Here is a 15,553-nt window from a genome sequence, read left to right on the forward strand (position 1 = left end):
AATGAATGGAGAATTTAAGTATTTTGAAAAGCACCTTGGTGCTAACTTGCTTTGACATTTTCCTATTGAGTCAAAGCTCAGCAACGGGCCTGATATCTCATTTAGCTGTAAAGTGATGTGCTCTCTCCACACACGGCTACAAAAAGACGTCAGAAAGGCAAAGTATACCGCCATACGCTCCACTTTGACCAATTTGTCTCCATCACTCCATGCACATAAACACTGAATGATTTGGCCAAAATTGTGTAGAGGATCTTGTGGGGATTTTTTTCTCTCTCTCTCTCTCCCCCACTTTATTTTCATTATACTCTCAAGTATGTGAGAGGTTTTCTGCATTTGGTTTTTGAAAGTCTCAGATTTAGTGCCGTGGTATTGGCTCATTTTTCATATCCATTGTTGGCTTGTCAGGGTGTCATAGCTGTTCCGCGGAGCTGTTAGATCAGTCCAAATGTATAAATCATCCAGCATCTGACACACTCATTTAATTTGGGAGGCCCTGGCGCAGCGGCGGGCTTATTAATTGAAAAATCCCTGCCCCGTTTGCTGAGTGGGAACACTCTCTCAGCCCTTTCTTTATTTTATTTTTTATTAACATGGATATTCCGTATGATTTCCCTCAGTAGCCTGTGGACTACACACACACACACACACACACACACACACACACACACACACACCGGCCACTTTGCCATTTATCATCATATGCTGCCTATATTTGTCAATCTGTTGAATTCTTTTGAGCCAAAAAAAAGAAAGAAAATCACTTTGCATATCAAGAAAGGTGGCAGAGTGGGGGCTTTTGGGGGGGGACTCTATGGGCTCTCGTGGAGGGCCATGAAACCTCTCACATTCCTCCATGCAGCAGTGACTTCCAACCTCCGGAGCCTGTGTTATTGTTTTCCATCTGTGAAATAAAGTAACAGGTACTTAATGTACCAAAAACAATTTGTACAGCAGTTCTTTTCCCCCATTGAAGGCGTGCATGGCTCGCTGAGGGCTCTCCCCCCTTATCTCAGCGAGGCTAATCCATTTTCACACCGCGCTCCGGCGCTCTCATTTTACAGCTGACGAGCTCCCCGGCTCCACGCTGGGGCCCAAATGGGACCCCAGTCACTGCGGCCCCTTGGAGTTTGCGTAGGTAAGTGTGCAGAACAAATGCTGAAAAAGTCTTTAACCCATTCTGGGCGGGACCCCTTTTGGTGTTTTATATAAGCATTATGTTACACTTTAGCTATAGAAAAAATCATGAAAATGTGGCGAATGTTTTTAACCCAAATCTTTGCTTCTGGGGGGTCCCTGACAACATATTTTCAGATATGGTGGCCAAATACAGATAATTCTGGGCTTGAAAAAGGCTGAGCACCACTGACATAGTTTTCAGAAAACTGTCAGGATTTAGAAGTCTTTTTTTACAATCGTCCTCAGGTCTAAATGAGTTAAAAAAGTTAAGGGGACTAGTTTGGCTTTGTGGTTTTTTTTTCTTTCTTCTTCTCCCTTTTCTTTCTTTCTTTCCCTCCATCAGTCCCACCTGATCACCTACAGTTTTCCTGCATTGTACAGTGAGAGTCCTTCTGTATGGCTGTCAGAACACGGAGTGCATTTGTATTTGGAGGAGCACAAATTTCCCTCAGAAAATGTCCGTAAGCTGGTTCATGACTCTCATTGTATGAATACATCGATATAACAATATTGCTTGGATGTCATAATTATCGTGACATGGCATAAGTGGTATTTATGTATTTTTGAGCCCCTCCTAGTATGTCCAGCTTTTAGTGTGCGTACACAAACTTTGTCCTAAACAAACTTCCCGTTGACAATGCATTTTACGTCATAGTGTAAACACAAACATTGCGTAACACAAACACTGATGTGTTGTATACATAGGAGGCTTTCAACTCTCAACTGTCAGTAAGAAGTCTGCGATGATGATGTGCGGTGATAAGAGAGCCCCTCACTTCACACAGGTGTGATTTTAAAACAGATTTTGTCCCCACACGTCTCAAGATTTGCCATTGACAATGAATATAGAAATTAGGTCAAAATTCTGCTAAATATGACAAATGAAACATCAAAACATTAAACGCCATTGACATCGAAGGGAAACGAGCAAATCAGCTAACCAATCACATGCAACAGCCATTCTGATTGGCCAGTATGAGATGATGGATGATGATGTATGATGAAAGGAGCGCCCCTCACTTCACACGGGTGTGATTTTTCTAATGTACATTTATTTTTGACTTTTGTCTTTATTCAATATTATATGCAATATTATCATCACAGTATCATGAAATGCCGCGGTGATATTTAAGGATTTACTATGAAAACCTGCAAAACCTGTCAGTCCGTCCGTCGATCCGTCACATCACCGTATATGGCCGCCAGTCCGTCACGCCTTGTGACACATCACGCCACCATATATGGCCGTCAGTCCATCACGCCTCGTGACACGCTCCATATATGGCCTTCTCCATATATGAAGATCACAACATCAAACCCTGTATAGCCATACAGTACATGGAGAAGACTGGATCTGCATATATGAAGCCGGCCAGCACCTCTACATCTGACCTCAAACCCCAAACCAGATATGGAGCTGACCTGTTCTGACATTAATATCGCAGCCCTAATATTGTGTGCACACACACACACACACACACACACACACACACACACACACACACTGCATTTGCTATGTTCTTCATGCATGTGTGAGACTACAGTAGTGTTTTATTATCAGATGCATGGTCAGAAGGAGAGGGGGACGAGGGGCTTCAGATGTGGCTGCTGATAAAGAGTCAGTCCACTGCTGTGTGATTTCCCCTCCTAACACTCTCAGAAAAAAATCCAATTTGAACCCCCCCTCCCGCGAGACGCTGGGGCTAGATCAAAACGGTGACAGCAACCGTGTGTCAAATCACAAACAAAAGCACCGGATCTTTGTGCTCAAACGTTATGCGAGGCGGTGCTGACTCATGCAGACAGATGCATGTCTTAAAACAATAAAACAAATCAGCACTAGATGGATTAATTGTATTTAAAAATGAAAACGCTGATGACCATTTAACATTGTGAGAATGATGACCATACAGTATAACCTGTGTTGTATTACTTTAAATGGGACATATACATAGCCTGATAGTAAGAATTATAGTAGAACTAGTCCTTACCCGATATGAACACCAAATTATGTACAGTGTGGGTAATGCGATTTAATAGATTATATTATTGATGTATGTATTTTGAGGTCTACTCAGTCTGAGGCTGGGGGAGGAAGTTGTTAAGGGATGAGCTTGGGAAGTTGGATGGGCACAAAATTAATAGTAATTGCGACCACAGGTCGCAAGATTACTATGAAAAACTGCAAAACCTATATAGCCGTCTCCATATATGAAGATCACGACACTGACCTCATCAAACTCTGGATATCCATACATGGAAAAGACCTGTTCTGACATTCCATATGTTGATCCTTCCCCACCCATCCTTCCTCTTCGATGTCTCTGTTTTGACTGATACCTGTCCATTCATTTTCAAACTCTATAGACGGGCCCGCACAAAGGTTATTAGTGCAGCCACGCCCGACAGCCGAGTTCTCAACAGGCCCGAAAATGAAGGCCTGGACGAAAAATGTCGGGCCTGTTCTGACATTCCATAAAGTTGATCTGACCTCATCAAACCCTGTACACTCAAGACAATGCCCTCGCTGCCTGCACCCTTAGATCCCTATGGAGCTGACCCGTTTTGACATTCCAAGATTCCATATGTTGATCTGACCTCACCAAACCTCTCAGGGCGTCTTACTGGTATTATTAGGCAGGTCCATTCCCCGGGGGGGGGGGGGGGGGGAATGGACCACCTCGGACTCACAGACATCTTTCTCTCACACACACACACACACACACACAGGTTCGCACGCACATGCACACGACCTGTCGCTGCTCTCACGAACTGTCGTTGCAAGACACACACCCGTGTTCTGCTCCATTTGAAAATAACATGCTGCTAGTGCTGACGTTGAGCTGCTAAAACTCCTCTGCGTGTTACGACCCGTCCTGTCGTCATTGCACGACACAGACCCGTGACTTGTAAACAACATGCTGCTAGTGTTAAAGTTGAGCTACACGTTGAGTTGCTAATACTCCTCTGGGGCCGGCGCGTATGCACAGTGATGGGGAAAACTGCACTCAGAGTTAACCCATTCTGACCTGAGATCAGATTCATACCAGGTTTCCACTGGACACACACTGGTCTGATGAACCCATTCTGACCTGAGATCAGATTCTAAAAATGTCAGTCGTTCTTCGAATTTTTCAAAAATAGCAGACCTACAAGCTCGTATCGCGCCACTCGGTGGCGCGATATGAGCTTGTAGATCTGCTATTTTTCAATAGCTAAAGCATAACATGATGCCAACACCAAAATGGGTGCCCGGTCAGAATGGGTTAAACAAAGTAAAAAAAAAAAACGGTAATAAACAGCGTACACTTTGATAAAGTGAAAAAGGGCATCGATAAGACCTCCATAAGGTAATGGTCAATGCCTGTGTGCAAATTCAGAGCCATTGATGCAGCCATTGAAGAGCAGCGACATTTCTACAGACAGCTGATCTCTAAAATGATAGGTAGATGAAAGACTGCTTCAGATCTCTCCTGAAAATCCCTTCTTCATTGGACCTTAGTTTGTGTCTAATACATTTGTAACACAATACTTGCTCAACCACGCACTTTAACTTTATATACAGTGCAGTATTTACAGTACTAGGATAGGCTACTATATGACATGTAGTGAAACTAGCCAAACTACTGGACAGATTGTCATGGAATGTGCTGTGCACAAGGATGAATCCTACTGATTTTGGTATAGGCCAGAATTTTGACTTAGATATAGATATCCCCAAAACGTAAAAATAAAATATAGTATATATTTGTTTACATAAATATTGGCATAAGGCGGGTGCCTGCTGGCCTAGTGATCCAGGCGCATGCCACATATAGGCTCTGGCCTGTGTTCGAGTCCCGTTCATTACGACCTTTCTACAAACTCACACTGCATTTGACCCACTAGTGACCTGAGAAGCCAAATTCCAATAATAATGATGGATTTTATTTATAATGCACTTTACCGAACATTCGTGGAAAATAATCATCACACCACTAAAAAACATCTAAGAAATGGAAACAAAACATTTAAAACATGAGGGCATAAAGCCTATAGATGTAAAACCACTGTAGCTTAAAAAACAAAAATGCTTTCACACTCGCTCACACTCCCTCATGCCCGCCACTCGTGCCTGAGCCCCACCGCCAGCGAGGAGGAGAGGATTAGATGCAAGGACAGAGTATTCCACCCGGTTGGTCTCATAGGATTGGAATGCTCTACGCTCACCCAGCATAATTTCAAAGCAACAGTAAATTTGGCGATCAATTACAGTATGACGTGTGCACGGGTCACACAGCTGGATCGCTGGAGCACAACCAACAGATGAAAATATACATGCATAAAATAATATGCAGGTACAGAATAGAAGACAACTCATCAATGTGGATGGCCATATCGTTTATCTTTATAGTTAAGATTGTTGGTGTGCAAAGTCATTTATTCCTGGAACATAGTGAATGAAGTGCCTGGATGTGCACATTTATGAATGGAATCCTGACCTGCGGGTGTGTGTATTGTATTCTGCATGGTTTTTGGTTTCAAGTAGTGTATACAATACGTAGTAGTATACAGGTAGCCTACGTCACAAAATAATGGGGGGGGGGATGTGGAAGTTTTCCGTGAGGAGACATGAAACAGCTGAGCCATACACTTCATTTTCCCTCAGTGAAAGCCGCTCCACGCGGCTTGAGAGCCCACTCACATCCTCCTAAAATCACCAATTGGGACAAAACTATTTGCGGGTTAATTAAGCTTAAGAGGACCAAGTGTGAGTGAGCAGAGATTTGAGATATTGGGATTTCTGGCCAAAACCTCTTGGTCCACTCTAGATTCTAAGGAGTATGGCCTCTAGGGGCTTGTAGACGTTTATGACGTGTTCACACTAGACACAAAGCACATCTTTTGCCTCTCTTTCCATGCACAAGTTTAACCGTGGGAAATGTCCAACTTGAATCTGCGAATGTCTTGTCATTCCTGCCCTTCACCAATCAGTTGCATCTAGTAATGTCTTTGCGTTGACCTTGCACAGTATGCCATCGTACTTTGGATAACATATGCTTTGCGACCGGTGTCCACACACGTTTAGTCTTTCTTTTTTAACTGTTCCTCCATTACCAGACATGCACGTCCTCTCGATCTCTGACTGAGGAAGAGTTTATTTTGCCCACTGAAACTTACCAAAGTCAAAGGGAATGTTTATCACGCCAGACTGCGATGCACAATAAGCTGGCAAAGTCTGTTAGTTGATAATGATATTGTGGTCCCACAGCTTCCACATGAATTAGTATCTAATGGGGGCCCTTCTGTTGGTCTGGTATCATGGGTACTTGATTCCAGCGCAGGTTGGAACCCCTTCATGGGGTGTCTTTGTTTGGGACCGCCAACCAGGACAAACCGCCGCCGCCACGGATCAAAGGTATGCAAGGTAAACAGCCCAGCTAAAGGATAATTCCCCAATCAACACCGGCTTCATTAGGCATAGAGGAAATTGACTTGCCATGCTCATTTATTAAATTAGACCCACAAGACAGCGGCCATTTCAGTCTTCACTGACAAGAACATTAGAATATGTATTAATGTATGTCTTTTTTTCCCGTATTTTCCCTTTTATCGCTTTAAAGCAAAAAATAAATAAAAAGAAAAAACATGTCTGGTAACTACCATCTATTTTACACATCAGGTATTAGAGGTCATGGACAAACATATACCTTCAAGTCAAGCTGCAACACTCAGGAGAGTACCATCAACACAAGTCTCTCTGTGCGTGTGTGAGTGCGTGCGCGTGTGTGAGCCATGTGTGCATGCATGCGCACGCGCATCATGACTAATTTATTTATCCATAAATCCTGACAGCATCACAATGCTCGCACATTGGTTTGGAAACCTGTGTTGATTTGCTCGGGATCCATGCATGCTTCCTTACTCCCCTTCACAATCCCATCATGCCAAGTCATTTAAGGCATCTGTGGCCTCTCTGGCCCAGCCTCCGCCGCCCCATCAGCCCCCTGCGGCGGCCCAACAACAGCGCATGCCCACTTGGCTCGGGCCAGCCAGGAGGGCAGGCCGGGCCAGGACTCCCAGGACTCCCAGGCTTCCAGAGCAGCTGGAGGTCTCATCTTCCCATCCAGACTCTCAGCAATACAAGCATCAAAACACAGGAAATCTATAATAAATCAGTCTGCAGTCTCTCTCTCTCTCTCTCTCTCTCTCTATCTGGGAGAGAACAAAACAAACAAACCAAAAACAAAACAATAACTCTCTCAAAGCTTGATTTGTCATGGCTTGATCTCTCTACCAATAAAGGAGCGCGCTTTGAACAGGCGCTTTGAACAGAAAAACAATGTTTGTCCATCTTTCAGTGGTTCAGTTGAAAGAGAGAATGCATGGCGGACTGCGGAAAGAATAGCGGGCACTTATGGTGCATTTTGCAGAACATATATAAAATCGTTGATTCCTCTCTCTCTCTCTCTCTCTCTCTCTCTCTCTCTCTCTCTCTCTCTCTCTCTCTCTCTCTCTCTCTCTCTCTCTCTCTCTCTCTCTCTCTCTCTCTCTCTCTCTCTCTCTCTCTCTCTCTCTCTCTCTCTCTCTCTCTCTCCCGCAATTCCCATAATTTATATAAATGCAAAGCAGAAGTAACATGATTACCCTCTGGGCTCTGCATTAGCAATCGTGCATAAGTGAATGACCAACTCTGCTGATGTGATTCACGGTCAAAACTTACTTAACCTCATTGAGTTAACCCCTCTAACCTAAACAACTGTAATGGATAGGATGAAAAATCCCCTATCTCCTCTCTCCTCACACCAACCCAACCCACCCCCCACCCCACCCCCACACACACACACAGTCTATATCCCCATAGCCCTCTCTACTCTGACCACCCCAAAGCTAATGCAGTTGACTCCGAGGTTGCCGAGGAAGGTCACCCATAGTTCAGCGTGAGGTTACAGATAAAGAAACACTTATATTCCTTTAGGGTTCACCTCATTCCTTCCTGGGGGATGAAAGGATACGGAGGGGGAAGAAAAGAACGACAGCCGAGGGACAATAGGCGAGCGGCGCGGCGAGGTCTGTGGAGTTTGTTCAGCTGCCTCGGCTGCTTTCATTCATTCCTCTGCCGCCGTTTCCAAGTCAGTTGACAAATCAGCATGAAGCCGGGCCCTCAATTTAACAAAGAGCGCAATACAGCTCAAATAGTACATGTGTCTTTCCAAAGTTTCCAACAACAACACCTCACCTTTTTTAATTTTTTTATCTTGCACCGTGTGGTGCAGTAAACAAGTTGTACTTTTCCTCCCTCCCTCCCAGCATCTTTTTGTATAAATATAAATCTTGTTTAACTTAAGAGTCATTAGACTTGCCCAATTTGCAATGTATGACTCCTATAAGTGAAATCCAATTTGCGGCGAGAAAGGGGGCCTCTCTGCAGCGGTGTCTATTTTGGTGGGCTCTTTACTGGGCCCAATTGTTTACATTAAGATGAGCAGGATTTCTGTGTTTTCCCCCCCTCCCTCCTCTTTCTTCACTCACTTGGAGTGATTTGAAGTTTGTTCTCTCATCCATGTAACGAACGCTGAGAGAGGCCAGGGAGAGGCGATGGAAGACTGCGCCTGAATGGGCCTCTGCGCTGCAGAGGAAGAGATTCATAATCACAGGCGAGATGACAGGTGGATCAAATTTCTAAACTTTTGTGTGAACAGTGACAGGCCATCAGTCAGCGGCCGCGCTGGTGTTTTCTTAACCTCGCCGTTGCATTAAGTTGACATCCTGCTGCAGCGGAACAAGGTGACACATTGATGGGGAGGAAATATCACAGGCGGGGAGCTTTAGGACTTAAGGGCGAGGAGAGGGGTTTGGGGTTTTATGGGTAACAGTCAAACAAAAGCGACCATCTTTACGGTCTTGTCTCTCCTTCAGCTTTGCAGAGAAGATGCTTGAAAACGAAGACTAAAGGGGTCCACAAAACGAAGCTCAAAAATACAACAGCCACAAAATTAAATCAACAATGAAATTCAGGAATATATATATATATATATAAAAAAAAGTAATAAAATTTGACACCCGAAACTGCAGTGATAACTGTGTAGCAACACACCGAACAGACTTCTGAGTGCAAGGAAAATTCAATTTAGAACTTGAATGGCGATGCTCCCGGTAAGCTGAGATGGGGAGGCTATATATGCTTACGGAGGCTGAAACCCGGGCATCAAATCAAAGTGGAGAGTGTGTTACCAATAAGCATGAACACAAACTACTCTCATGTTTCTAAGTACAGAAGTCTACGCTCAGTTACTTTGTCACAAATCACTGCAAGGCTTCCCCCCAATCCGTCATTTGGGGATTAGCCCGGAGTGGCGCAGCACGGCTGTCCGTGTGGAAGCCTGTCACCTGCTCAGTGGGGGCAATAATTGGTATGAAGTTGCGTTATGGACAGCTGAAAGGTAAGTACTCCGATCGTCAGGGATTTCCTGTTTTACACTTTGTCAGGTTTCCTTTTTTTTTTACCCTCTACCTCTCTTCTCCTTCACTCCTTCAGTCCCCATCCTCCCCCCACACCATCTCTCTCTCTCTCTCTCTCTCTCTCTCTCTCTCTCTCTCTCTTCCCCCCCCCCCCCCCCCCCCCCCCAACCAGGGCTTCCCTCCAAACAGGGCTATGGATTTGTTGTCATGGAGGCCTGACGATCTCACAGACGCCCCTGTCAGAAAATGATTTTTTTTTCTTTGGGCCTGTGATTGACTCCATTTGTGGGGTGTAACTCTATCAGAAAACGCCAGTCTCCTGCTCACTCAGTCATCCTCTCCCTGACCACTGGAGTGGAGAGAGAGACACAGAGAGAGAGAGACAGAGAGAGAGACAAATGAAAATGATTAAAAAGAAGGCTTTACACGCGCACACACACCTCCCCCCCACACACACACACACACACACACACACACACACACACACACGAAAATATTGTTCATAGTTTCAACCAGAATTCTCATTGAATCAATATTCTATTAATAATCGGAAATGCCATGGGGAAGGGTTAGACAACATGGGAAGAAAGCGGGGGGTTGCATGGGGGGCAGACGGTGAACATGCGTGGCATGATATGCCTGTACAAGACAAACAGCCATGGAAATGTGCGTTAGCCCGTGGTGGTAGGTTTTGATGTGCGTAGCAAATCACATGCTACATGCCATGCCTCTGACACTGAACAAGAGGAATCGGTTTCACTCAAACGCCGTGGCCGCGCGCATGTCGACGAAAACAAACCGATGTGGGGAGGAGGCGGACAAGCCGGTGAGAGGAGTGCGAGAAAGAACAGTGTAGATGTCACTAGCATGAAACGGAATATAAATGATGAAGACGGTTGTTGTTTTGTTTTTTTATCGGTTCACAAGGGCGCTGATTTATATATCCACTGTAACCCTGACGTCACAATGATGGGAAAGTCATTATATATGCAAAAAAATAGGTTTTTACATTTTTTGTGGTCAAGTGATTAAAAGCGTGCAAAATACACACAAGACTCAGAGACATAAAATGTCTTGATAGGCAAAACGGCTAAATAAGTTTAGCGGCATGCAATTTTAAAGCCAAAGCTGACTCCTTTGAACAGGAGGCCTTAAAGATGTAGTGCCATGATTTTGTGCCATGATCATTGCCGATGATTATTGTGTATAGTGTCGACTTTGACATCAAATTGTGATTTTGTTTTAGGCATATACAGTATAGTCTTTTGAATAACATTTCATAGTTTGTAATTTATTTTCGCCTGGAAAAGAAATTGAAAAGTTTTAGCTTTAGTGTAGTTTTAGCCGCTTAAATATCGTAACCTTTTAATCGACTAAATCTACAGTTGATTTTGTCGACTAAAATGTATTAGGCATTGAAATGCCTGATTTCTACTCAGCTGTGTGGTGCAAAATAGCAGATCTACAAGCTCAAAAAACTGACACGTTGTGAACTTGTGGATCTTTCAAGGGCCCATATACAGTACATTAGATTAGGCCATTGACACATGATCAGCATAATTTACCACACACACACACACACACACACACACACACACACACACACCCTACTGTATATCAGAGTGGAATTTGACCATTCAAAGTGCTTTACAATGTGCACCTTAAATCATTAACCCTTGTTGTACAAGCTGTACAACAGAGACAGCATAGTCAAGTCACCTGCTTCATTATATTTGGTCAAAGTCCACTCTGATATAGTGTGTGTGTGTGTGTGTGTGTGTGTGTGTGTGTGTGTGTGTGTGTGTGTGTGTGTGTGTGTGCGTGCGTGCGTGCGTGCGTGCGTGCGTGCGTGCGTGCGGTTCCGCCTCTTGTCGGACTCATCTCAGACGATAAGATTCACCTTCAGATCAAACACACACTTCCAGTGGAACAACCTGCTGCTGAATCAACTTTAACAACAGCTAACTGGACTTTAATACAACCACGATTCACAGTGAAATTAGACTTCAGGGAACATTGTATATATTGTAGGGACTGGCTGATTTCCTGGCTTGCGTGTTCATAGCTTCACTCAAAAGACAAAATGGCTTCCAAGGTGTCTTTCTCGGAAGAGGATTTTTCCTGTCCCGTGTGTCACGACATCTTTAAAGATCCCGTCATCCTGTCGTGTAGCCACAGCTTCTGCAAAGACTGCCTGCAGGAATGGTGGCGAGAGAAGGAAATAAAGGAGTGTCCGGTTTGTAAGAAGAGACAGTCAATTGATATTCCCTTAAACCTGGCTCTGAAGAACCTGTGTGAGACCTTCGTACAGGAGAGACAGCAGAGAACGTCAACAGGGTCTGAGGTCGAGGATCTCTGTGGTCTGCACACTGAGAAACTCAAACTGTTCTGTCTGGAATGTCAACAGCCAGTGTGTGTGGTGTGTCGAGATTCTAAAAAACACGCCAACCACCGTTTCAGTCCCATCGATGAAGCCGCAGTGGATCACAAGGAGAAAGTCCAGAAATCACTGAAGACTTTACGGGAGAAGCTAGAGGTCTTCAATAAAGTGAAAACAAACTGTGACCAAACAGCAGAACACCTTAAGGTCCAGGCCCGACACACAGAGACGCAGATGAAGGAACAGTTTAAGAAGATGCATCAGTTCCTAGAAGATGAAGAGAAGAACAGGATCGCTGAACTGAGGGAGGAAGAGCAGCAGAAGAGTCAGAGGATGAAGGAGAAGATCGAGGGTCTGAACAGAGACATATCAACCGTTTCAAACAACATCAGAGCCACAGAGGAGCAGCTGAAAGCAGAACAGGTCTCATTCCTGAAGAACTACAAGACCAAGATGGAGAGAGTCCAGCTCACACCGCCGAACCCAAAGCCGGTCGCAGCTAGAGCACTGATAGACGTGGTCAAACACCTGGGCAACCTGGCCTTCAGAGTCTGGAACAAGATGAAGGACATTGTCACCTACAATCCGGTCATTCTGGACCCCAACACGGCCCATCCATTATACACCCTCTCTGATGATCTGACCAGCGTGAGACTTGGAGGGAGACAGCTGCTCCCTGACAACACAGAGCGGTTTGACAAACTTTTCTTAGTCGTTGGTTCTGAGGGCTTTAGCTCAGGGACTCACAGCTGGGATGTCGAGGTTGGAGACAATACAACCTGGCAACTGGGTGTGTTAGAAGAGTCTTTTCAGAGGAAGGGATCCGCACAGGATCAATACATGTTGTTTCTACAGTTTTCTGAAGGTAAATACGCAGCATTCTCCAGGTCATCACTAGGGTCACTCACTGGTCTCTCATTGAAGCAGAAAGCTCAGAGGATCAGAGTCCAGCTGGACTGGAACAGAGAAAAGCTGTCATTCTCTGATCCTGATACCAACACACACATACACACCATCACACACACTTTCACTGAAACACTGTTTCCATGGATTCGGACTGTTCAGCCCAACACCTCTCTTAGGATGTTACCGGGAAAGGTCAGTGTAACTGTGGGATAACGTAGTTACAGAAGATGATGTGGATGATGATAAACATGATGATGTTGTTGATTATAATGATGATGATGACGATAAACTATCAACACTATTAAAGGTAATATTAATCATATTATTGAGGGGCGCTAGCCCCTCCAATGCGTCGCTTTCCTAAATTATGTCATAGACAGGCCAAGTCTATGGACTTTGATGTTTGTGTAGGGCAGTAAATGATGATGTACTGTAAGACGGCTGATATAAATACTGTCCTCGCTGTGCCCCTCACTTCACTCACAGGAGTGTGATTTTTACTATAAATTCAAACTAGAAAGACATTTATGATACTTTTACTGTTGTACATATTTATCATAAAATATAGAATCACCACTGTGGATCACCAATTTCCTTATGTAATTATTGTTTTATTTAGTGTGTAGATGCATATTTACCTTTGATTTCTGTTGAAATTATAGATCTGAAAGATCTAAATCTACATATCTTATTTTAAAATCAAATAAACATCTATACCACACAACGTTGGTGTTCAGTTGCTGGCTCGGGCACGGATTCAACATTTGTTGAATACTCAACAAATGAGTATTCTGAACATTTTGAGCACCTCAGAAAATCGGTTTAGAAGATAGAGCCATGTTTGAACTAGCGGTCATTTTTAAAAGGGCGTGGTCATTTTCGGGAATTTCGACCCGGATAGAGAATTGTTCACAGCTCCTAAGTTGTTCGCGGGGGTCATATTAGCCAAGAACAGTTGCGATATTCTCTCCTAAATTAAGTGCATACATATCTTAGTCAGGTCCTAGACTATAGGTGGAAGATTTATTTCAAAAAAGTGTATACCGAAAGTGTTAAAATTATGTTTTTATGTGGCCACACCCACCAGGTGGTGCTAAGGTGAAAACCTGGTTTTCACCTTAGCACCACCCACCTGAACTTAAGCCTCGCCCACAGCTGTTGTTGTATGATAATGGGGGAGAAGTTAGGGTTATGTCACTAAAATGGTGTTATTGCGATTGGGCCTTTTGACTCAAAGGCTTTTAGCTTTCAGGAAGAAACCGAAAATACACATGGAAGACATATTTGAATATTATAACGACACCTGGGGGTTAACTCCATAGACACATGCAAAACAGAGAAAGTACAAAAATCACGGCACTCCATCTTTAAACACACGTGTACACGCATGCACGGGGCGCACACACGCACGCACACACACACACACACACACACACACACACACACACACGCACCTCTCTCCTTCACATCACCTCGTTGTTATTTGGGCCTTAATAGGGCAGCTGATATTGGTCTCTCAAAAGGTAGAGGCAGTGGGCTCTGATGTTGCAAGCCTCACATATTCTTTTCTATGGCTTATCAGTCGGAGAGCCAGGGAAGCTGTCCGGTCTCATTCTCTCATTGGAGAGCACATGTCAGGACCTATTTGCCACTGGTTACTTTGAGAGTGACATCAGCGATGACCCCTTGACCCTCGCTGACAGAGAAATGCTCTGGCGATAGTTTTCCATTATAGAGGCGAGAGAGAGAGCGCGGACACCGTGCGGATATGTTGAAATGGGAAAATAAGAAAACTGCAAAAAGCCACTTAGACCTCTTCTTGACCTTATCATGTTTCAATATTCTGTACGGTGGTCTTATGAAATGAGTGTTTGACCCACAGCACAGAGACTTTTACTGTCATTCCGCACCTGTGTCCACTGTACGCTGACCTCCACCCCCATGCCACACCGAACCACATCACAAGAGCCTCCGCATAGAAAAATTGACCTACCATTGATTTCTATGCAGCGGCTCGTGTTTGGCCTCGCCCTGTCCTTTGTGTGTGGCTCTTCTTCACACGCGGAGATCCACGTATGAGTGAATCAGCCGCGAGGAGGTGTTATCTATAGTGTTTGGAATTACAGGACAAATTGTTTTGACTGAGCTTTCATCACGCGCTCTCAACACGTTGAATGGATGCCATGTCTCGTGTAACTCTCGCAGCTGAAGCAATCGATGGTTGACAGCTACTGTATTTGTGTGCGAGCTCTGTCCAAACTATTTTATAACTATTACAATTACAGTCACAAACCAGGGTGGGCAATCTGGTGGGCAATAATAGGAATTTGCTGTGTATAACATCACTAATGTATAACACCACAGATTACACCAATGAACAAATTACCTAGCCGTCCCTATTTATGGCACTACAATAGGAGCTGTGACATGTCTTACTTGTGCACGTCTGTGAATCTATTACTCGGAGCGGCATTTTGCCCGTGCATCAGAATGTGGTTGACAAATTGCCCGTTGTAAACTATAAACGAGAAAGTCAGCCGCGTGGGAAGACGGGACACTTAGAGCACTGATTTATGTAATATGACACTAATGCTTTGACGGGGTATTCCTGGCATATCACGCGCCTTCAGCTCATAAAGGAGTTTG

General features: G+C 44.3%; 1 protein-coding gene across 1 annotated transcript; it reads left to right on the forward strand.

Annotated features, from left to right (window-relative positions):
• Nucleotides 1-11,704: 11,704 nt before the first annotated feature.
• On the forward strand, nt 11,705-13,120 carry LOC308317995 (E3 ubiquitin-protein ligase TRIM35-like; the record flags this gene model as incomplete). The annotated part of the gene is made up of 1 exon (XM_080767343.1): nt 11,705-13,120. The coding sequence occupies one exon, from the start codon at nt 11,705-11,707 to the stop codon at nt 13,118-13,120; it is 1,416 nt and encodes a 471-aa protein (XP_080623469.1).
• Between the last annotated feature and the right edge of the window lie 2,433 nt (nt 13,121-15,553).

Source organism: Protomyctophum bolini, assembly GCF_963924005.1.
Source record: "Protomyctophum bolini genome assembly, chromosome: 7".
NCBI classification, from domain to species: Eukaryota; Metazoa; Chordata; class Actinopteri; order Myctophiformes; family Myctophidae; genus Protomyctophum; species Protomyctophum bolini.